General features: G+C 37.3%; 3 protein-coding genes across 3 annotated transcripts in view; 2 read left to right on the top strand and 1 right to left on the bottom strand.

The window, feature by feature from the left end:
* The window catches only part of ankfy1 (ankyrin repeat and FYVE domain containing 1), a 34,947-nt gene extending 20,123 nt beyond the window's left edge, over positions 1–14,824 (top strand). Inside the window, 16 exon segments of the mRNA NM_001102672.2 lie at positions 1,162–1,361; positions 1,448–1,545; positions 2,587–2,797; positions 2,870–2,968; positions 3,051–3,204; positions 5,124–5,292; positions 5,420–5,538; positions 7,196–7,352; positions 8,000–8,200; positions 8,321–8,497; positions 8,939–9,086; positions 9,215–9,305; positions 9,552–9,676; positions 9,786–9,932; positions 13,044–13,134; positions 13,278–14,824. Coding sequence (NP_001096142.2) covers positions 1,162–1,361; positions 1,448–1,545; positions 2,587–2,797; positions 2,870–2,968; positions 3,051–3,204; positions 5,124–5,292; positions 5,420–5,538; positions 7,196–7,352; positions 8,000–8,200; positions 8,321–8,497; positions 8,939–9,086; positions 9,215–9,305; positions 9,552–9,676; positions 9,786–9,932; positions 13,044–13,134; positions 13,278–13,410 — 2,320 coding nt within the window. The 3' untranslated portion in view covers positions 13,411–14,824.
* Positions 14,825–16,125: 1,301 nt separating this feature from the next.
* On the bottom strand, positions 16,126–19,187 carry cyb5d2 (cytochrome b5 domain containing 2). Its single transcript, NM_001102674.1, is given in 4 exon segments — positions 16,126–16,315; positions 16,387–16,573; positions 18,519–18,659; positions 18,741–19,187. Coding segments are annotated over 4 exon segments (804 nt in total). The 5' UTR covers positions 19,039–19,187; the 3' UTR covers positions 16,126–16,137.
* A 1,791-nt stretch (positions 19,188–20,978) lies between these two features.
* Positions 20,979–24,238, top strand: part of zzef1 (zinc finger, ZZ-type with EF hand domain 1) — a 74,099-nt gene continuing 70,839 nt past the window's right edge. The window contains exons 1-3 of the mRNA XM_087253578.1: positions 20,979–21,564; positions 22,509–22,653; positions 22,792–22,986. Coding sequence (XP_087109704.1) covers positions 21,109–21,564; positions 22,509–22,653; positions 22,792–22,986 — 796 coding nt within the window. The 5' untranslated portion in view covers positions 20,979–21,108. The remainder of the gene's footprint in view (positions 21,565–22,508; positions 22,654–22,791; positions 22,987–24,238) is intronic.

Raw genomic sequence — 24,238 nt, forward strand, 5'->3', positions numbered from 1 at the left:
AGAAAATTTGTATTTTTGATCATCTATTGTTCATGTAGTCTGTTCAAGAAATAACGAAGAGTTGACTTGAGTATGCAAGAAATACTATCCTAAAAATACAGTGTGCATCTGAAATCTTATGTTGTCTAAATCAGTGCTGCAATGAAATTTGCACTTATTGCACTTAATTTTCCCATTGTATGTTAACTTTAAGTTAACTTTAACTATGAAATAAACAATAAAAGTAAATTAATCTGCAGCTCCTCATAGATGACTGAGGCACAAACAAAAAAGTGCAGCATAAATATCTTTTTTTTTAGCAGAGCTTTGTGGAGCTCTTCCATGGCACTTGAGATCGATGTGGCATTTATCTAATGCTCATTACCTCTCTGTCATCAGACATTCATCTTTTTCCACACTGTACTACTGTGTTTCAAATGATGTGTTGCATATCCAGTTTGGCGAACCTCCAGTCAGAGAACAGAAACGAATCACTTCAAATAATATGCTCACACTACAAATAACCCATATAAATAGTGAAACCTGAGAGTTATGTTTGTGCTTAATTTTTTAAAAATAGTGTTTTTTCAATATGACGTAATATCACAAGCCTATCAGTGGCTCTTCTGAGTTCACTGTGATTTGTTCCTGCAGATTATTGTCTCTATTTTTATTATCTACCGTACAGTAATGGATTGCTGCAGAAAGACTTGTTTTTGGCATTATTCATGGTCTGCTGAAAAAAATTGGTTAATTGTAATATGTTGCCTTTTGATATTTGATGAGTGAACTGTGAGGAGAATAATTACACCTCATTGTACACTGTTTTCAAAATAAGTACTCCCATAACAAATTATTATGAGCTATTGGGAAATGATAGATGATATGAATATTGGTAGCATTGAAATTCTTGCACTATAATATATAAGCAATTTGCATCTGTTGTATTGCCTCAGTTCCAGTCCCACCTCTTTTTCTGTGGTCTCATACGTTTGTATAGTGTGACATTTTCACTTCTGTTTTTTTAAATGTTGTAATTTTTTTTGTTTTTAACGCATTCACAATACCAGTGATTTGCAATATTGATTTCTTCATGAAATTATTTGATAATGGATTCTAATTTTTGATTTTACAATGTCTCTTTTCCTGGTTTACCCTGCATTTTCTCCTCTTTTTGTTCAGGTTAGACTTGGAGCTAAAAGATCACGAAGGCAGCACTGCACTCTGGCTGGCCCTGCAATACATCACTGTGGCCTCTGACCCCTCTGTTAACCCTTTTGAAGACGAGGCTCCTGTTGTGAACGGCACTTCATTTGATGAGAACAGCTTTGCAGCACGACTTATACAAAGGGGGAGCAACCCTGATGCTCCGGACACTAATGGTACCACACGTTTTGCACTTACTTGATTATTCGCTAAGTGTTCTTTACTCCTTGTATAGTTATTAATCGGGGCATGTCTTCCTCAGGCAACTGCCTTATGCAGAGAGCAGCAGTCGCAGGAAGTGAAGCAGCCGCTATCTTTCTGGCCACACATGGAGCTAAAGTCAATCACACCAACAAATGGGTTAGTGTCAGATTAGCTATATATATGCATACATTAATTACACTCACCGGCCACTTTATTAGGTACACCTTACTAGTACCATGTTGGACCCCCTTTTGCCTTCAGAACTGCCTTCTCAGTAGATCAACAGTTTCTGAAATACTCAGACCAGCCCATCTGGCTGCCCATCTTGACCATGTCTACATGCCTATATGCATTGAGTTGCTGCCATGTGATTGGCTGATTAGAAATGTTTGTGAACGAGCATTTAGACAGGTGTACCTAATAAAGTGGCCTGTGAGTGAATTCAATTTTATTTATAAAGCACTTTAAAACAACACAGTTGACCAAAGTGCTGACAATAGAGAGTAAAAAAGCTAAGCACATAGTTTAAAATACTAGCACAAACTTTAAAATACAAATAAATAAATAAACATAAAATGTCAACATCTCATGCTGTGCTAAAAGCCAAATTGAACAAGTGCACATTGTAATGCACCATTATTAATTTTATTTAACCTTAACCACTGTAGATCTCCATCCACTTTTTTGTAACATAATTATTTTAAATGCATTGCTTAGGTAATATCATCTACAGAGCTTTATCTCAGTTTTATTAAAAGTGGAATCAAAACCAACCAACCACCTATGGAGCAAGAGTGTTTATAGTTTAACTTTTTATTTTGATATATAATTAGCATCTAATAAACAGTATAATACTTCTTAATGGAACAAAAATCTTAAGTATTTAGATCAAAATGTTAAAATATTGTAAAACTACCAATAGGGGGCGATAAGCAGTAGGAATGGAACCTTTTTTTCATTAAACGGCTGCTTTTTGGCATTAGTTTCTTTGGTGGATCACCAGCTTGTAGCTTTGGTGTTCTGTTAAGATTGTCTTTTGTGTTCATGATAAAGTTGATTAAATTTGCTTCCAGGAGAGATTTTAGAACCAACATACATTAATAATCAACTTAGAGTTCAGGGTTTAGCAGATGGTAAGTTACCTTTTACCCCTGGGTTTCTTACTGACTTGTTGTTATTATTATTATTATTTTTTAGGGAGAGACGCCTCTCCATACGGCTTGCCGCTGTGGCCTGGCAGGACTGACAGTAGAGTTACTTCAGCAGGGGGCCAATCCTAACTTGCAGACGGACAGCGCTTTGCCCGGTGGAGTGGAAAAGAACCAGGGAGTCTCCCAGCAGAGCCCGCTCCACCTGGCCATTGTTCACAACCACCCGGATGTGGTGTCTGTCATACTAGAACAGAAAGGTAGGATGAGAGATGATGCTTAATTTGACTACTGATTTGTGCAGCTTCTTATGCATGTTACATCTCTCATAGCCAATGCGCTACACGCTACCAACAACCTGCAGATCATCCCTGACTTCAGCTTGAAAGACTCCATGGATCAAACCGTTCTGGGTCTTGCTCTCTGGACTGGTGGGTTTTGCCAAAATCTCTTTTAATGTGTTCACAATGCTTCACTTAATGAGTTGACTGTTTCCTGTTTTTGCTTGTTTAGGTATGCACACTATTGCTGCTCAGCTGCTAGGCTCTGGAGCAGCCATTAATGACACCATGTCTGATGGACAGACGCTGCTTCACATGGCCATCAAAAGACAGGACAGCAAAAGCGCCCTCTTCCTGCTGGAGCATCAAGCCGATATCAATGTCAGGTAATACAACTGCTATAAAAATCCACACATCCGCCACATGTTCAAGTCTTGCCTGCAGTCTCAATCCCGTTCTGTCTGTTTCAAGAAATGGCTGCCACTTATAAAGTTGATGCCATATACATTTAAAGGGTATTTCCACCATGAAAAGAAACTACTAAGATAGACAATTAGACCCAATCCCAATTCTACCCCTTAGCCCTTCCCCTTCCCCTTTGTTTTGTGCATTCCTGTGAAGAGGTAGGGGTGTCCCAATTCTTTTAAGCTTGAAGGCGTAAGGCTTAGGGGTAGGGGTGAATAGCTTTTTAAATGAAGATTTTTCAGGACCACACTCAAAACCAATGGGTAAGAAAATTTCCCAGAATACACCAGCCACAATGGCAGGAATGCTGCACCCGGAAGTGAGGAGATCCACAAATAAGTAATTTTTTTGTCATCATTACAATTTTTAAATATATTCATAACCTCGTTCGTGTTTTACTGTCATACTTTTAAATAAACTGTCATACTGCTAAAATAAAAATTAATAAATACCAAAAAATAACAACTGGAATAACTACAGCAGTTGCGATTGTCTAATCTCATATGAAGCATGAGATCGCGATGACGTGTGCGGGTGCTGTAGTGCTGTCCCAATTCTTAGGGGTAAATTTTAAAGCCCTTCACACTCAGTTTTAAGGGCCGAAGGTGAAGGGTTAGGAGTACAGAAATAGAATTATGATTGCATACTTGCATTTATTTATTTAACAGATGCTTTTATCAAAAGTGACTTAAATACAAGTAAGGGTAAAAGAAGCATTTCAAATCAACAGAGAGCAACTATTTATACAGTAGTCAACATTTGATGTGGATCAAAAATATTTTTCCTTATTGTAGTAGGCTTGTCAAAAGTATCAAGTTGGTAAAACCCCTATTGAAATTTTGAAAATGGCCATTGTGTTTGCCATTCAGAAATGGCCAACAGAATTGACTGTGATTGGCTGTGAAGGTCATCAGTTCCTTATCCTTCATTGCTGTTCAGTGCAAACACAGATACACAAACTCTGGAGCGTTTCAATGCCTCCACCACTGAAACTGCAGCTCTGCACAAGACTTTTGGCCAGCTGAGAAATTAAAATGATCGTGCCCAACTGAGTCTGATTTCTCTCAAGTTTCTTTTTTTTCTTCACTCCCCAATCGGTGAAGTTTTTTTCCCTCTCCGCTGTCGCCTCTAGCTTGCTTGGTTTGGGATCGGTAGAGCTATGCATCGATGAATTTGCTCCTCAGTGTTTGGACTCTCATTAATGATTTTAAACCACACTGAACTGAGCTAAACTGAACTGAACATAAACACTAAAAAACTGAACTACTCTGTTCCAATTACTATGACAATTTATGTGAAGCTGCTTTGACACAATCTACGTTGTAAAAGCGCTATACAAATAAAGCTGAATTGAATTGTATGTCAGCTCATAGACAAAATCAGCTGATTGACGTTACTTTGAAACACTGTTATATGTGTGTATCTGTGCTTGCACTGAACAGCGGTGAAGTATGGTGAACTGGTCGTTTCTGTTGAGTATGTGAACACAATGGCCAAACAGCGGTTTTTAAGAATGTTCTGAAATGTTAGTCTTTTTCATTTCTGTACCGATTGGTACCAAACTCTCCATTTTGACAACCCTAGTTTTAAGAAAAAAATGGGTGTTGTTAACTAGTTTTAGACAGTTTTCATAAACATTTTTATTGCACATACACATAGAGACACATACATGTATTCCTTCTGGCGGTTTGTCAAGCCCACTCACCTGCATGAAGCTCATAATCTCACAACATTTTCCCAGGAATCTGGAGCATTTATGAAAGATTGTGGGGTGCATATGGAGAGGAAAGATCTCCTACAGGTGATTTGACAATAGATTATAAATCATGCTTTGTTCCAGGACCCAGGAGGGGCAGACGGCTTTGCAGTTAGCCATCAGTAACCAGCTTCCTTTAGTAGTGGACGCCATCTGCACCAGAGGAGCCGACATGTCAGTGGTGAATGAGAAGGGGGATCCTCCACTCTGGCTGGCTTTGGAGAACGGTTTGGAGGACATTGCATCAACATTGGTAAGGTCTTCTTTTTTATATGTAATTTTCCAATATTCATTAAATAATGCATGCTAAAATGAGTTCGATTTATATTGACTACTGAGCCCTTTTGCAAATTTAATTTAATAGATTTTTTTTTTGATAGGTGAGACATGGGTGTGACGCGACCTGTTGGAGTTCAGGGCCGGGAGGATGTCAGCAGACTCTTCTCCACAGAGCCATCGATGAGAACAATGAGGTCACCGCCTGCTTTCTTATACGCAGGTTTGCACACCTTTCCTTGTTTTGTCTTGCTCCTGGGAAGAATTTCTGTTAGAAATAAAATAAATCACCAAAAAATATGTCTTGTCTTAAAGCCTGTGATTAACACGAGGTCAAGTTCTTTTTATTTTATGCTGTAATTAGTGACACCCCTCCCATTTTTTTATACTTATCTTAAAGGCAGTTGCTGATGACTAAATGGAGGTTTTCAGGCACAATAAAATCAGTGTGAACTGAAAGTTATTTCACTGTTGATGCACTTCCAACTGAAACTAAATATTGATTAGGGGGCGGGGTTTCTTTTCTGCATCATTCTCTCAAAGAAGACTAATGTTAAGAGGGGCGTGGTTAAGCATATTGATATGCAGTTACTATGTAAGCCCTTAGGTTGACATCAACAGATTGATCGACACATCAAATAGGGAAGCAAATGGTCAGATTTGGCTGAAGATTATCAAAACAGAGCTTTTTTTGCGAGATTTACTTGCACAGATTTTTTTTTTTTCCCCCAATTCATTTTTATTATATTTTAACATGTGCATACACATTTCCATGTACCAGATATAACATAAACAAACAAGCAAACAAATAATTAAACAAAACCAAAGGGTTCTTAGTATTTTACATCAGAATACAATATCACCTCTTTTACTAATCTAATGGTAAAACATTTCCAACTCCACCACCTTTTAAAAACAACATTAAAGGTCCCTAAACTCTACCAAAAATTATGTATTCATTTCTTAATACACAAGTTTTTTCCCCATTGACATGTTTCATCATTTTCAGCCAGTGGCCTATATTTGGTGCACATATTATTTTCCAATTTAAAGAAATAAGCCGTTTTACTTGCAGAATGCATTTATTTATAAATATATGCTCCGTCTTTTTAACATGATCTCCTTGGGATATAAATTAAATAAAAAAATATATATTAAAAATTAAAGGAGACATTGGTATATTAACCTCAATAATATGTTCTATAATTTCTTTCACACCTTTCCAGAAGTTCTGTGCTCTTTTACATTCCCATACACAGTGATACAGCGTTCATTTAAGGTCCCTGCATCTCAAGCAAGTATCTTGACAACTTTCATTATATTTATGCAAGAAAACTGGATTTTTGTAAATCCTTATCAACCACTTATATTGTAACAGTTTCAGACAAGTGTTCATTGTTAATGATTGAGCTTCCTCGCATGTCTTCATCCAGTCAATTATTCATTTTAAGAATAACAAAGTGAGCTAGCAAAAAAATAACATTGCAAATTTTGATTTCAACAGGACTTTAAGTGTCATTCCACATCATCACATGTGTACTTCTGGTGAGAATTCATAAAAGGAGTTCATAAAAGTAAAGTTAATTTGTGCTCATTCATAATGAACAAAATGTGCAAGAACGGTGCACTTTGTCCAGTATTCAATGTGATGACAACGTCCTGGTTCAGGCTATAACTGCTGGCCTTTTACACATCTTTTAAAGGATTTTACTTTAACAAAGTAATTATGAATTGTAATGCTGGTTAAATTAATGAAATTTATTCCAACTAATCACTTCCGTAAAAGTAACTGATCACTAAATGAGTAGAAGTTACAAATAAGAACTTAAAATAAAGATATGGAAAATAAATGTTCTTTAAATGTCGCCTTGTTTTTTCAGTGGCTGCGATGTGAACAGCTCGAGAAGGCCTGGTCCTAATGGTGAAGGTGATGAGGAGGCGAGAGATGGACAGTGTCCACTACACCTGGCTGCATCCTGGGGTCTGGAGGAAGTGGCGCAGTGCCTTTTAGAGTTTGGAGCCAATGTTAATGCACAGGTTTGTACACAATTTAGCGTTCTCTATTTTATTCTTTAGATCAGGGGTGTCCAAACTTTTATGTAAATATAACAAACTGTAAAATTGTCAATGTAATTTCCTAATTTATTATTATAATTCATTATATAATTTAATTAATTACTATAATTTATTACATTTAAAATACTTTAATTGTATTAATAATTATACATTTTTGTAAATTTTATAATGAACATCTTACCAATAAAAAACATGAACGATCCCATTTATAACACTAAAAAAATAGACTCCCTTGATTTGCTTGCTAATGTCTTCTGCAATGTCCGCTATCCATCAAGTGACTGTATTTAATTTTTCTTTTTTAATCTGATTCCTTAACAACATTTAATTGAAGTATTTAATTGCAGTTAGCTTTTTTTGTAGCTCAACATTTAAAAAACAAAAGTTATGGTAAATAAGAAATGACAATCTCTGTTAAAGGCATTCCCCATCATTCTCCCTCTCTTCTCAGATGGGATGGAGGGCCAAATCACAGGTTACCGTGGGCCGACTTTGGCCTGCGGGCCCTAGTTTGGGCATCTCCTCTTTAGATGAAAGAATAGCTTCTTTTTTTAGATGTGTCCCGTATACCCTGAAAATGTCTGCAATGTCAATTTCTGTGCCTTCAGGATTCAGAGGGCCGTGCTCCCATCCATGTCGCCATCAGCAACCAGCAAAGCGTCATCATCCAGCTGCTCATCTCCCACCCTGAAATCAGGCTGAATATTCGAGACCGACAAGGCATGACGCCTTTCGCCTGTGCCATGACCCACAAAAACAACAAGGCTGCTGAAGCTATCCTTAAGCGAGAGCCTGGTGCTGCTGAACAGGTTTGTGGGTGCTATTAAATTTGCATTAAAGAAAAGTAAATAAAATCAGTTGTAACAAATCACGTTGTTATATATATGCAGTGCCACAAGCCAATAAATGAATGTTCCCTCTGTGTCAAGGTGGACAACAAAGGTCGCAACTTTCTCCATGTTGCTGTGCAGAATTCAGACATAGAGAGTGTGCTGTTCCTCATCAGTGTACAGGCCAATGTCAACTCCAGAGTGCAGGACAGCGCCAAACTCTCGCCTCTACACCTGGCTGTACAGGCAGGATCCGAGATCATTGTCAGAAATCTGGTAAAGCCAAAAGATGGAGGAGTTTCTATTCCCTTTTTCTTTTCTTTGATATTTTCTTTCTTTTTTAATTTCAAGTGAAACATAGATTTTCTCAGATAAGAAATCTGTAAATTCAATAATGGATTTTTTTTCTTTTCTTTGGTTTCCTTTTTCAGTCCTTTGTTTTTATTTCTTATTTTTTTTAGCATTCAATTCAGGTTTACATAAGTTGTATAGCACTTTTCACAATAACTATCGGCCCAAAGCAGCTTCACAAAATGGGCGTATCATTAAATTAGTCAAAATCAGAAAAGTAATGAAACACGTATTTTCTGGGGTGATTGTCTGAAGTCCTCTAAATGCAATAATGCAGGATTCTTTCCTTTCCTTAAACCTTTTCCTTTCATTCAATTTCATTTCCTTCTTTTTCATGTGTTCTTTTCTCTTCTGTTTTCATTGCAGCTCCTGGCTGGTGCTAAAGTAAACGAGCTGACCAAGCATCGTCAAACAGCGTTGCATCTAGCTGCTCAACAGGATCTTTCCACGATCTGCTCCGTCCTGATTGAGAATGGGGTTGACTTTGCAGCCGTAGATGAAAATGGAAACAACGGTAGACTATTGTGCTAAACTTAAAATTGGAGTAAAGGGGCTCAGTAGTCAATGTAAATCAGAATAATTTTAGCACAAAAATGTTAATTCATTAAAAGCGTAGAAATAAATTCCATTTCTTCCTCCTAGCACTTCATCTGGCCGTGATGCAGGGGCGACTAAATAATGTGCGTGCTCTACTCACTGAGTCCAACGTAGATGCGGAGGCCTATAATTTAAGGTTTGACTCAACATCTCTCCACATGCAAGCAGTTATACATTTATTTATATACTAATTTAAATGTATTCTTTTTTATAATCATAATAAATAGTTTTTATAACCTATGTATTTGATTAAATGAATATAAATTATTACACAATCGAGTTATTTAAATTATATAATAAACGCTTAAAATGATCAAATATTGTCTAATACTTACTGACATTCACTAACTTGTATAGTTTTGGCCTGGTTTTATTTCTCTAGAGGTCAGTCTCCCATGCATGTCCTCGGCCAGTATGGGAAGGAGAACGCGGCGGCCATCTTTGAGCTGTTTTTGGAATGCATGCCGGAATATCCCCTAGATAAACCTGACAATGAGGGCAACACAGGTCAGTGAAGCATAACTGCGTTGATTAAACTGAATGCGCATTTTTTTTAACATTTTTTCCATTGTTGTCAGACCAACAAAACAAAAACAAAGTTTTTTTCTTCTTGCAGTACTGCTGTTGGCCTATATGAAAGGAAATGCTAACTTATGTCGTGCGATTGTGAGGGCTGGAGCTCGTCTCGGTGTCACTAACAACCAGGGCATCAACATCTTTAACTACCAAGTTGCTACTAAACAGCTTCTGTTTCGTCTGCTAGGTAAGAGGCACAGGTTTTGTGTTTTTAAAGGAATACAATCACTGTGAAGATATTTTTCATTCTACTTTTAGGCTCTGCAGTTATTTATGCGTTTTTAGCAGACATCGATTTTGTTTTGATTGCAATTATGTTGTGCAAGCTTTCCACTGCATAAAAGCAGTGCTGAAAATCAGTAGTTGCAAGTTCCGTACATTTGCTTAAACACGACACGTTATTTAATGTATTGATGTAGTTTCCACTCAAATGGGGTTAGTGGCTACTGGCTAGTTTATAACAGTCACAATCTAATAGTAATGCGGTGTCTGGTTATGTCCAGATGGCATTAAGTTTTTGTCTTTTTGTGGATTTTAAAAGTTTTGTGTAGATACACATTTTGTTCCAAATAAATGTCTGCGTTCATACAGAAATAGGAAAACTAGGTAAAAATGGTGTAATATGTATGCCAGACATATATGTGGCACTGTACACTGAGACACAAGGCACACTAAGATCACACAAGTATGCAGTGAGCATGCATGATGTGGTAGTGTCACAAAGTAGGACTGTGTATTTAATCAAAGGCATTTTCTTGTGCATTTTGTCAGTAAAGCCAGCTCTGTAATCAACAGTAAATCTCCAGCACCTGCTTTTAGAAGGAGCAGTGTTTATTTCACAAATCCATTATTCACTGACAATTCACACTAAAATTGTGGCCGATTTAATTTTTTAAAAATAAAAAATCATCCTGAAATCCAAGAGAATGACTTTGCAATTTGACTTTGCTTGCATGGCTTCTCCGTGAACGGGGGCTCTGTTACTGCTACATCTGAAACGAGTGAATGCACCATATATAATACATTGTTTTTACTCCCCTCGGCTGAAGTTCAGAAGTGAATTTGTTTGAAATAAAGCATTTTGAGAGATGACTCTGTTGTCTTTATTAAGGTATCTTAAGAAACCAAACCTGAAGCAACATTTTTTAATTTTTTATTTGCACAATCAATTTTATAGCAGCTTTAAACTGAATTCTAAACAGACAAAGACCCGATTTAGGGCTCTCTTAAATTCTCTTTGTAAAGATGACTTTAGTCATGTTGAATCAATATAAACAGTTAAATTTCTGTTCAGTCAGTTAAAGCTCTTTAATTTCACATTTCCATATTTGGAGTTTCTGTATGAGTGCCATCTGATCTTCGGAGAAGGTTTTCTAGCCATCATAGAGCTGTGCATGTTTGGCAAGATGTGCATGAGACAGGCAGCTTTTGCTGAATTGAGAATTTGATTTCATTTTAATGAATTGTGCAGCCTTATGTCATTGTTTCCAAAAAGTAGCATTTTGCCAATGCACATGGATTCATGTAAGAGCAAAGTTTTGAGTTCTTTTCCACTCTGTTACAAATCCAAAAAGTTTTTCAGGGAACCTTACAATGCTAGTGTCGTGGATTAAAGGCCAAAATGATATGAAACTTTTGTGGAATGACTTCAATCCATTACAGTGTGAATGGAGTCTCTCTAATCGCAACTTTATCATTGATAATATTATTATAAATGCATGCATTCATTTATTAACCAAACTACTTTTTAAGCTTAGAATTAAAATGTACAATCTCTTATAAATCACATTTACTGACTACACAGAGGAAATAAACCAGAGAAAATTGTCAAATAAGGCAGTAACTCAGGGTCACACCAACCTATTACACAATGACCAAAGTGCAATGGTTGTTTGAACCCGTTTACCATCTGGAGTAAATGTTTTTGGATGGTTAATTTTGGCAAACTTCATTTTTCTTTATTGTCATACCAGTTCACTCTCCAATTTAGCTTGAACCTTTTCAATGTGGTCATGTTATTGGCCCATAAACATTTCCTGCTTGTTATCAAACTATTTCATAACTGTAACGAGGCAAATCAAACGTAACTTCATGTTAAAACAGATATCATAACATTATTCAACAATATGTGGCTCTTTTTAGTAGGGATGTAACGGTATCAGAATTTTACGGTACGATAATACCTCGGTATGAATGGGACGGTACGATATTCATTGAATAATTTACAGGAAAAACAAAACTAATGAAAAGACTCGAAAAAAGTGCCAAAAGTGTTTATTTACCTTAGCACTGAACATATCAATGGCATACAAATTAGCCATCTATCTGTAGGTTTTGAAACAGGAACTTCGATTTTTCAATTTTAATAACAAAAAACTATTAAACCATATAAAAAAAATAAAGTTTCAATTTAGCATTGTTGAAAACTCATCACATTCAACATTTAATCACGCACTCACTTAGATAGAGATGGGTTTTTTAAGGAAAATTATCATATAACTATAATCTGGTAAAAGCTGGGCATCTCTGGGCATGTCCCCTGCAACAGAAAAAAAACCCCCTCTCATTTGGGACAGAAGTTTCTGGGACAGAGAGATATGATTTAGCCAAGGTTGACAGCAGTGGGTAACATTGTGCATTGTCTTTCCACCACTTGAGAGGACAATCCATGAGTGAGATAGAGGTCTCTTTGTGGTACAAGTCAATGTCTGCATCAATCTAACAAGTGTGCTGTGTTCTGCTGTCCCCATGACTGTTTTTAGTCGTATTCCCCGACTTATATTTCACCACAGTCTGGCAGTACCTGCATACTGTTTTTTTCTTTGTCTGTCACCTTTTCTACTTTTTCCTATCTTTTTAGAAAGAAACCGAAATGCTTCCACACATCCGATTTAAAACCAGCTTTAGGTTCGATCATTTCCAGCTCTTTTTCTTCCCCGCTACTAGCAACACACTCCATTTCCCCACTACTGGATCTGTAGTGACAACAGACCGCAAAGGATGATGGCCACGCCTAGGCTGATCGCTTCACGCCCGTTCGCTTCATTCGCCTAAGCAAACTTTTCTCAGAAATATAGTTTTATTGAGTCATGTGCCTACGGTAATATTGAAAAAAATTACTATTGTGGTATGACGGTATTTACAATATTTTTAGATTCTCGGTAGATATGGAAATTAAAAATGTAAAACAGGAAATGCGTTGGGACCATTGTTTTGTTTGTCTCAAAAAAATGCTATACTTGTAGTAGATGTATCTATCAACACTTGTGTGTTACATTTATTATTTTTCACATTACAGATATGCTATCCAAAGAGCCCCCATGGTGTGATGGATCAAACTGCTATGAATGTATTACCAAATTTGGAGTCACCACCAGAAAACATCACTGGTACGTAACCAACATGATATTCAATCTGTTTACCTTCATAAAGCCCTTTGTTTTCTTCTTTTTAATATGAACAACTCCCTCCTTTCTTTTCAAATCCTTATAATAATAATGTTTTGTCATCGTCTTTTGTCCTTCTCTCATAGCCGCCATTGTGGGCGTCTGCTCTGCCACAAGTGCTCTATAAAAGAGATCCCCATCATCAAATTTGACCTGAACAAACCTGTGCGTGTGTGTGACATCTGCTTTGATGTCCTGACCCTGGGAGGCGTGTCGTAACACACCAGAGGAACCTGAAGGACAGGCGCCAGCCAAGCTGAGCATAAACCCACGGCTTGGGCCTAACACTATTCAAGGAGGACACCGAAGAAAGCAAGAGCTTTTGAACAAAACCATTCCATTCTTGTCAGACGACAAAATACAACCATAACAATATGTGTTTGTTCTAGCAGTACTTTTTAGAACCAAACTATTGTGTGTCGAGGATCCAGATTAAAACTAGCGGAATGCAGAAGCAAATTGTAATTCAGAGTGAGATGAGAATTACAGCCGTCATTTACTAGTCATTAAGCAAACAATGAACCATATGGGCTTTTATACAGGGCTAATGTGCTACGTGGACACTTATGATTTATGATCACTTGATTTTTATTTTGTTTCTCCATCAGAATGACAAAACTAGCACAGGATTCCCACTCGCCATCACCACTCCAATTGACTGTTTCTACCGACTTGAAGGTGTTCGTTGAATGCTGCTGGATATAAGGGATCTGAAAGGTAGCCATGTTTAAACATTGAGAAGCCTTAATCATGCAACGCAGGCTCATTCAGTTGTCACGTTGATATTTTGTACACATTTTTAGCCTCTCTAGAAAGTGAATTCCTCTGTGGAGTTCAAATCTAAACACTAAGAGAGAGACAGATGGAGAAATACACCTTACTGGCTTTATGTTATGTTATTAGTAACATGATCACGTAATCATTTATTAATCTGCATATTCAGTGGACTTTATTTGAACTGATCCATTAGAGTTTGCGTCATTCTACTATGTGAGAATTTAAATCGTTCCTTGTGATTCTATTAAGTCGGACGGGTGCAGAAATGCAGGTGAAGGTTTATGATATGCTTCCTATGCATATGCATGACATCATCATCATCATCATCAGTTTATTCATTTCTGATCACCAAAGGATACATTCCAGTTAATGTTTGCTCTGCAAGCTGGTGCTGGGGGCGCTGCTCGCTTGGTCCTTGTTTTCAAAAGTCTCCTTGGTGGCGTATCACGTCACTTCATTTTTTTTATTTGATGCTTTTCATGTCCATGCTTAACAGGTGCACTTTATCAAGTTCTTTTTTTTAACATTTCGGATCATTTTCAAAAGAGATTTGGTTTGTTTTCTTTGTTTGTGGGGGGGAGGGCAGGGGGGAAGGGCGAGTCCACAGTCTGTTATTGGTATTGTTGAATTGTACAGATAAATGTATAATATTTTTGACCACTACAACTGTTTTGTACTTTACTGCAGGTTGTGCTTTTTTTGTCTATGTGACAAACCTACAATTCGGCCTCTGTTTAATCTTCTCTGCACATTGTATGGTATCTGTATGCTCAGATATTTAGCCTGTCGCCACCTCTAGTATCCTTTTCAAGAAAGGGAGGACAACTTTACATAAAGGACGATTCAAAAAAAGTCTATGTGGCTGTCTTTTATTTGATTATTATTATCCGGGTGTCTCAGTTTCCCCCACAATCCAAAGACATGCGGTACAGGTGAATTGGCTTGGCTAAATTGTCCATAGTGTATGAGTGAGAATGAGTGTGTATGAATGTTTCCCAGACATAGGTTGCGGCTGGAAGGGCATCTGCTGCGTAAAACATGTTCTGGATAAGTTGGTGGTTCATTCCGCTGTGGTGACCCGGGATTAATAAAGGGACTAAGCCGGAAAAAAAAATGAATGAATGATTTCATGGAATGAATAACAGGATTGGTTATATAATCTGTAATGAGGGAAAAACTAAAGACGCTGAAATACTCAAGACAGATCTTTTCCATTCCTCACAGAGGGTGAAAAGAAGTCCAAGATAACTGGGCAGCAGTATACTGATGGCAGTGGTGTGAAAGTGTGTTTGCATGAGCTCTGCCATTCGGCACTCCAGTCAATACAAATCACTTATTTATACTAATTGTAGTATAGATTGCTTTAATGAAAACAACTTAATAGTACTGAACCCCCTGCAAAAATGATCAGTTCTGCTTTGAGTTACAATTACAGCTTCGATTTCGATTCTAAATCAGCTCTCTCTGTTTAATGTTTTTACTCATGGATGTTTATGCTTTAGCAGTTTTTTCATCGAGTTTGCTTGAAGTACAGTGCTCAGCATAATTTAGTTCGCCCAATTTTGAAACCTAATATTTTTATCTAATTCTCAGTGAATATGGGTAATTTATATTGGTGCATTTAAACAAAACAGATTTATTAAACAGACAGGTTTATTACAGTAATATTTTAGTCACAGGACATCTTTAGAAATGTAAAGATATTTAAATTCATGCAAAATATTGCAAAACAAATTACAAACTACTACATTTCAACTTAACTGTTAACTGTGTAAACTATTTTTGTTGATTTTTGCTATTTTTGAACAGTCATTCATTTTCTTGTCGGCTAAGTCCCTTTATTAATCCTGGGTCGCCACACAGAATGAACCGCCAACTTATCCAGTAAGTTTTATGCAACGGATGCCCTTCCAGCTACACTTTGCAGATACACTTTTATTCAATAAAAAGTCACGCTTTATTTTTTAGCATATCATCAGATATTAATCTGACAGTCTACTAATATAATACACAAATATCATAAGAATTTAACCGAAAAATTAATTATATAAATACTAAAAGAGCAGCCTCAGTCCCATTGTTTGTCTCCCCCCACAATTCTATTGAGAGCGAGTCCTTGAAATCCAAAACAATCACATTGACTTCTGTAGTGTGGCGAAGACTTGTATCTCAGTCTTTAGTGATTTGGCAGGACTCTGCTTGAGGAGGACAGTCCGTGTACTCTCTCAGGTTTCGGTTCTCGGAGTGAACAGGATCGGAGAGTCGGATACACACACATCTGGAATGACCAGATCCAGGGGTGAATAGCATTCTGGGTACTCCAACCCAGTCTCTGTGAATGCCGCCACTACAGAGTAAAACTTGTGTTATTAAATGTTGTTCATGGGAAAGATTGTATTTAAAATATCACAGTTGTACCTCATCGTTGAGCACCATACTCGTCCCCCACTGGCTTCACTCCACTCTGAGTTACAGGAGGGGTAAAGCTGCATCTCACTCTGAGCCTGGGCCTTTTTCTTCAGCCCGTCAGATAAGAAAGCCTCAACATGGAGCAAAGCGTCAGTGGGCTGCCCAGTTTCTGTGTAGAATCGGCCTATAAGTTTGCCTGCAACACAGAGGCCATACAGACAGATGACTTTAAGGGATAATTCTACCCAAAATAAATCAATTTATTTACCTGTTAAGGACTTGATTTTTTTTATTTGTCTGAACGTTTTTTTTATTATTATTTAAAGCCATAATTAAAGATTCTAAAAGCATTACATGAAATTCTTAGTGAGTTTTGCATGACTTACAACGATTAAAGAATTCAGATATACCAAGATTTTTATTTAAAACACGTTTTTTAAAGAATATTATTGAATGTAATAAAGGGTATCTTAAGACATTTAGAAAAATACATGCACAATAATTATGGTAAAATTTAGCTCACTTAATATTTTGAAATTAGAATATTTTTTGCCCCTTTTGCCTTCAGAACTGCCTTAATCCTTTGTGGCGTAGATTCAACAAGGTACTGGAAATATTCTTCAGAGGTTTTGGTGCATATTGTTATGGTAGCATCATGTAGATGCTGCAGATTTGTCGGCTGCACATCCATGATGTGAATCTCGCATTTGACCACATCCCAAAGGTGCACTATTGGATTTTGATCTGGTAACTGTGGAGGCCATTTGAGTACAGTGAACTGATTGTCATTTTCAAGAAACCAGTCTGAGATGATTCAAACTTTATGACATGGCGTGTTATCCAGCTGGAAGTAGCCATCAGAAGATGGGCACACTGTGGTCATAAAGAGATGGACATGGTCAGTGACAATACTCAGGTAGGTTGTGGTGTTGACAAAATGCTTAATTGGTACCAATGAACCCAAAGTGTGCCAAAAAAATATCCCCCACATCATTACACCACCAGCAGCCTGATCTGTTGATTCAAGGCAGGATGGATTTAATCCTTCATGTTGTTGGAGCCAAATTCTGACCCTACCATCGGATGTGGCAGCAGAGATCGAGACTCATCAGATCAGGCAATGTTTTCCAATCTTCTATTGTCCATATTTGGTGAACTTGTACGAATTGTACCCTCAGTTTCCTGTTCTTAGCTGACAGAAGCGGCACCCGGTGTGTTCTTCTGCTGCTGTAGCCCATCCGCCTCAAGGTTGGACATGTTGTGTGTTCAGAAATGCTCTTCTGCATACCTCGGTTGTAACGAGTGGTTATTTGAGTAACTGTTGCCTTGTTCAAGCTGGCCATTCTCCTCTGACCTTTGGCATCAACAAGGCATTTGAACCCACAGAACTGTCGCTTATCGGATATTTTCTCTTTTTCTGACCCTTCACTGTGTGTGAAAATCCCAGTGGATCAACAGTTTCTGAAATACTCAGACCAGCCCGTCTGGCACCAACAACCACATTCAAAGTCACTTAAATCACCTTTCTTTCCCATTCTGATTCTCGCTTTGAACTGCAGCAGATCATCTTGACCATGTCTACATACCTAAATGCATTGAGTTGCTGCCATGTGATTGGCTGATTAGAAACTTGCGTTAAAGAGCAGTTAGACAGTTGTACCTGATAAAGTGGCCGGTGAGTGTATGTATGTTAATTTATGGATACATTAATTATTTTTTCATTCAATATATTTTTTGATATCTTTTGTTTTTTTCTATTGTATCAGGCTTAGCTGAAATGCTACTTAATGCTCAGGGGACCACAACGTATACAACAACATAAATTCAGTACAAAATTAATTTTATTTTCGCGTTATAATTAAAGTACTTAATATACATTAGTTGTTACAACATAATTATAAAACAATCATAATTCTGTACTGAAATTAACTAAATTCATGAATTTAACTTAATTTCAAAACACTTTGTTATAAATACAACTGCAATCGGGTTATGAATAATTTTGAAAGAAACGTCAACAGCATGTTGAAGAAACAAGAATTATTTCCATTCCCTGATTTTATCCTCAAATAAATTAATTTTAAAATATTTGTGTGGGTTTGTTGTCGAATTAACCCTTTGACGTTAGCAGATGTACCCACCTACTGGAGTGTAGTCCCTCTGATAAAAGGACAGCCAGTCATAAAGAGCCACAATCTGCGACTCTGAGAAATCCGAGACGTCGTTAGATAAACCAGCCTCTGTGAAATCGCCAGTAATAAACGCCCTTGAAGCATCCTTTCCTGGAAAACACGCAGATTTCAGAAATATGCAAGCTTTAACATCCCTAACCCCCCACACAGCAGCATGCCTACTAAACTTACCTGTAAAGAAATGATAACCGCCTCCCGGGCCATAATGCTTTCTCCCCTTTTCAACGTCAAACACCTGTCCTAAAATCGCCAGATACAATCCTTTGCTGTTCTTTCCTCCGTTGTATAACGAGAGCTGCTCTTTGGTCAGCAAGAGTCCCGGAGAAGATGCGGACACTTCACTGACCCGCTGCCGCAGCCACGACTCCAGTACTGTCACTACATTACCGTAGATCGGGAACGTGAGCCACTCGGGCACCGTCCAGACGGCCAGAACCATAGAGATGAGAGCTACTAAATATTTCAGCATTGTGCATATAATGTATACATATAGGCGATAAGTCAATGACTCAGCAGATCATATATGAAACGCTGTCATGCTGCACCGAGCAACACATCTGTGGATTAACAATAAAATCGTCTGTCAACATGTTTCCGGGAGCGCGACTGCGCATGCGCATTTTTTTTAACGAAGATGTGTGTTTATTTATGTAGGGTCTCTTTAAATTCTCTAAATGAATATATCTATCATCTCAACATAAATTATCATTAGAAGAAAAAACAACAGGGTGAATTTTGAATTTTACACTGAGACAATTAGTAGTACACGAAATTTAATTAAATATATGGTCCATATATTTAATAAAATTTGATTTGTTTCAATTTCATTTTTTTTTTCAAAATCAATACAAGTTTATTCAGTAATAGAATACTATAGAAAACAATCCATGGATTTTATTCTATAGTATTCTATTACTGAATCAACTTGTATTGATTTTGAAAAAAACAATAATAAAAAAAATAAAAATAAAAAATAATAATTAAAAATAAAAATATCAACTCAATTCTGCTGCTGTTTCAGATAATTATTTTTATTCAGTTTCATAAAAACAGAAAATCTGAAAACAATCTGGTTTGCTGAAAGCCCTTTTAAATATTACACTTTCCTATAAAAATAAGTACTGCATTGTTACATTAAAAAAAAAAAAATTTATATATATATATATATATATATATATATATATATATATATATATATATATATATATATATATATATATATATATATATATAAAAGCCACACATTCCTGCATAAATAAATATAGAAATAGTGCGGGCAGATTAATAATTAAATAAATTACATGGATATGGGGAAACAAGAAATAGCTAAACTGAAAGTAGATTTTTGCCTATTTCACACCACATGTGTCTTTATCTATTTATTGTTTTATTTATGCAATTTGTGTATTTATTTATTCATTTAATTTTTATTTTTTGTATTTAATAGTTTATTGTTTTATTTAAGCTGGGATTTGTGTTTTATTCGTTAATTTATTTGTGTATTTATTAATTTATTTTTTTTATTCATGCAGGAATTTGTGAATTTAATCATTCCTTTTTTATTTTTTTGCATATTTATTTATTTATTGCTTTATTTATGGGATGAAACCTGCAAAAACAGTAAATAAATAAATATGTAAATATATAAATAAATGAATAAATAAATCTATAAGTTCCTGCACACATAAAACAATAAATAAATAAATATGCAAATGAATAAATAAATGTATATATAAAATCCACAAATCCCTGCGTAAATAAATATATAAATAATTAGTCCTGGCAGGTAAAAAATTAGATATGTTACACAAATATTGGGGGAATAAGAAAATGCTAAACTGAGTTTCCCATCTTTCAAACGTTTATTCATTCATTCAACGTTTGTTCATTAATCATCAGAAGCCATTAAAACAAAACGGATGCAAATTTTGTAACAATAAACCAATGAATAAAGGACTAACATTTCAGTTTAGCATTTTCTTATTACCCCAACATTCCTGTAATTAATTGAATTTAATTGATTATATATTTATTTATGCAGGAATTTGATGATTTATTTACTTATTTATTTATTCATATATTTGTGTATTTATATATTTATTAATTGTTTTGCCAGGTTTTATGTAAATAAAAAATAAAATATGTAAAGATAAATACAGCTTTCACTATGAGCATATATTTGTTTAACGTTGTGTTTTTTATTCCCTGCACAGCCACACAAATTACATAAAATAAAACAAATTACATAAAAATAATAATGAAAAACAAAAAACAAAGGCGTATTTCAGATTGCGGATCCTGGTGGTTGTACGCTAGGGGGCGTGTTTCCAGAACAGGGCCGTCGCTGAGCTCACGGAAGGGACCAAAGTTTTTTGCTGACAAACATGACGTCAGCTGGCGGAGTCCGTCAATGCGGTAGTGACAGCGAAGGAACGCACTGACTGGAAAAGCACCCTGGATTAATCAAACCTGACACTAAAACTAAGCTTGAAACCTGGGCTGAAGGCGATCGGAAGAGAGCCCGAGGCCGCGGAACAGCATGGGGAACGCGGAGAGCGGCTGTGGCGCGGGGAGCGGCGATGAAGAGGACGTTGAAACGGAGAGTCCCGTGTTCGCGGAGGGCAGCCCGGCCTCTGCGGCCACTGGCACCAGGGCCGGTAGCGGAGGTGGTGGTGGCGGCGGCGGAGCGGGAGGAGCAGCGGCGGCGGGCTCCGCTGGCCCAGGGAGAAGTGGAAGAGGGTCGGCGAACCCACCGGCACCGAGTCACGGTCTTCCCACTCCCGAAGCTCTGCTGGAGCAGGTGAAGCTGCGAGAGGCAGCGGCCCGTATGAGCGACTCGTGGGTCGCCATTTCGGAGTCGGTTCTGGCGCGCAACGAGAGCGCTCTGGTGCGCTGGCTGGAGGAGAGGCTGAGCCGCGGAGAGGAGTCCGTCACCCTGGAGCAGTTCTGCGAGATGCTGGAGAGCAGAGACGCGGCCAGAGACGAGTGTGAGGAGGTGAGCACTCTCTGGGACATGCTGACCTAATGTCAGAGCTCCAAAAGCTTGGTGACTGAAAGTTTGTAGGTTCAAAACCCATGACAAGTAATTCATGACATGTCACCATAGTGCACTTCAGGAAAACGCCTAAAATGACTAATTAGTAAATAAGTAACACTTCAATGTGCCAGGCTGCTCTAAGTTGAGTGATTGACATCAAGCTTGATTTTGTGAGTGGTTAAATTGTGTAATCTTTATCTTTGTATACTATCACACATTTGATAAAGGCAGTTTATTGGCTGTCTCCACATAGACGACATTTTCGTGCCTTACATTATTAGATATGGTGTGTGTTTTTATTGGCAGCTACAGGTTTTGATTATGCTGTTTAAATATTTTAACCACAGAATCAGTCAGTGTCAGAGTGTTTGTTATTGACTCAGCATATTTACAATTAGAGATTAATCTGAATCCTGCTGGAATATACCCATGGGATATGTCTTCTGACATGGTTGTTGAAGAAACACAAAGCTACATATGTAAGGGATAAAGAATTGTACCTAACAAGCCATTTCAAAACCTGGCAGTACTTTTATCATGGTTCATTGAAGACATATTGATATATAACTGATTGTCATTATGCTTTTTTAATGTACTACATGTAAATCTAAGACAATCATACATCACGATTGTGCCGAGTTGCTTTTTGTTGTTGTGATGCTTTCTGGCAGTTCCTTTCCTGATCTAACCATGGCCCTCTTTCTTTCATTAGCTTCACAAATGATTCACACACTGACCGAGCCAGTGTTTTTGTACATGAAACAGACAGCTGGTTTGAGACTGGCAGTGTGAATGCTTTTTTTTGTTTTCCTTCTCCTTTTGTTGTCTGCTTGTCTTTTAGTGTGTGCTATTTGTGTGTACAAACAGAAACAGAAAATTAACTTTTGCACTGTGCTCTTTAGGCCTTTGGTCAGTTTGATGCTGAGGGTGATGGGATTGTGGATGTGGAGAACATGCTCATGGCACTAAGGAACTCCAATGGAGCCAATCTGCAGGGAGAACTGAGTCATGTGATCAGGCAGCTCCAGGCATGCTCTTTGACACCAGGTGGGGAAGCAGAAATGAGCATGCTTTGTATTTGAATGAAATGGCGACAGCTGCTCAGATGTCCAGATTTGAGGATGCAAGGTGATCATTCAAATGACTCTTTCGCTCACTCGTTTTTCACCCTTTATGCACATACAGGATTTGTGGATATCTTCTCCAAGTCCAAGGACCGCCTTAAAGCACATGCCTCCAAAATCCTGAAATTTTTGCACCGGAATCGCATCCCCAGCAACGTCATCCCCTTCCCTGTGCTGGATGGCTACAACAGCATCTGCACCATGAGGGCGTCTGTAGTGCAGGACTTCCTGGATTACCTGCTGCAGAAAGAGAAAGGTGAAGGGCGGGGTTGGTGAAAACAAAACAGATGAAAATAGGCTAAAGTTAACCTATAAGCAAACAACACTGCCGTCACACGACTTCAACATCACCACCACTAATCTTCTGAACACACTGTCAAGCCTTTAAAATCTGCCAGTTCAAAAGCATGAGTAATAATTAAGATTATGCTTCTGTCAGAAAGATTAGCGAGTAGATAGCTTTTCTGTTCAGAGTCCTCATGTGTAGATATCTTCATCCAGCCAATTTTTATCACGGAATAAAGCCAAGCAGGCTTTGATTTTTCTAATAATAATAATGATAATTACATGCATTTATATAGTGCTTCTCTTGGAATCTCTCTTTTTTTGGACAGACTTTATTCTGTGAAAACAACTAGTTGGATGTACATTCATTCATTCATTTTCTTTTCAGCTTAGTCTCTATTAATAAGGGGTCGCCACAGTGACACAATGAACCGACAACTTATCCAGCACGTTTTATGCTATGGATGCCCTTCCAGCTGCAACCCATCAATGGGAAACATCCATACACTTTTATTCACACGCATACACTACGAAAAATTTAGCTTACCCAATTCAGCTACAGCGCATGTCTTTGGGCTTGTGGGGGAAACTGGAGCACCTGGAGGGAACCCACGTGAACATGAGGAGAACATGCAAACTCCACACAGAAATGTCAACTTACCCAGCCGAGACTCGAACCACCAACCCTCTTGCTGTGAGGCGATATTGCGCTAGCCACTGCACTACCGTGACGCCCCTGTATGTGCATTATCCCTCTTATTACATGGCTACTTATCATTATTATTCAGTCACAAGATGCCTCTAAAAATTATTTTGTGTATTTCTTAGTACCCGTATGAGCCTTTGTTAATATTTTAATCTGTTATCTGGGAATAACATACCCAATGTCATGATTGACCAATCAGAATCAAGTATATCACAGAACCAATGCAATAAATGTATAATATCCTATTATATATAAAAATAGCTTGCATGTTAATTAAAGTCTAATTATTTTATAATACATTTAAAAAAACATTATTTACATTTTTTTAAACTCTGTTTTGTGTCTTTGTGTTCTTTTGAAAGTAAATTTAAGATGTTTTATTTTTGGAAGTTATCAGTAAATTGGTGTATGTACTGTGGGTTTTATACTTGGTTCATAGTGAATGAAGTGTTCATGTTTCGCTTTGAAACCAGCAGCACAAAGCCTTGATTTATGCAAATTAGTAGTCTGGATTTAC

The sequence above is a fragment of the Danio rerio genome, chromosome 5 (assembly GCF_052040795.2).
Source record: "Danio rerio strain M-AB ecotype USA chromosome 5, GRCz13ab, whole genome shotgun sequence".
Taxonomy (NCBI): Eukaryota; Metazoa; Chordata; class Actinopteri; order Cypriniformes; family Danionidae; genus Danio; species Danio rerio.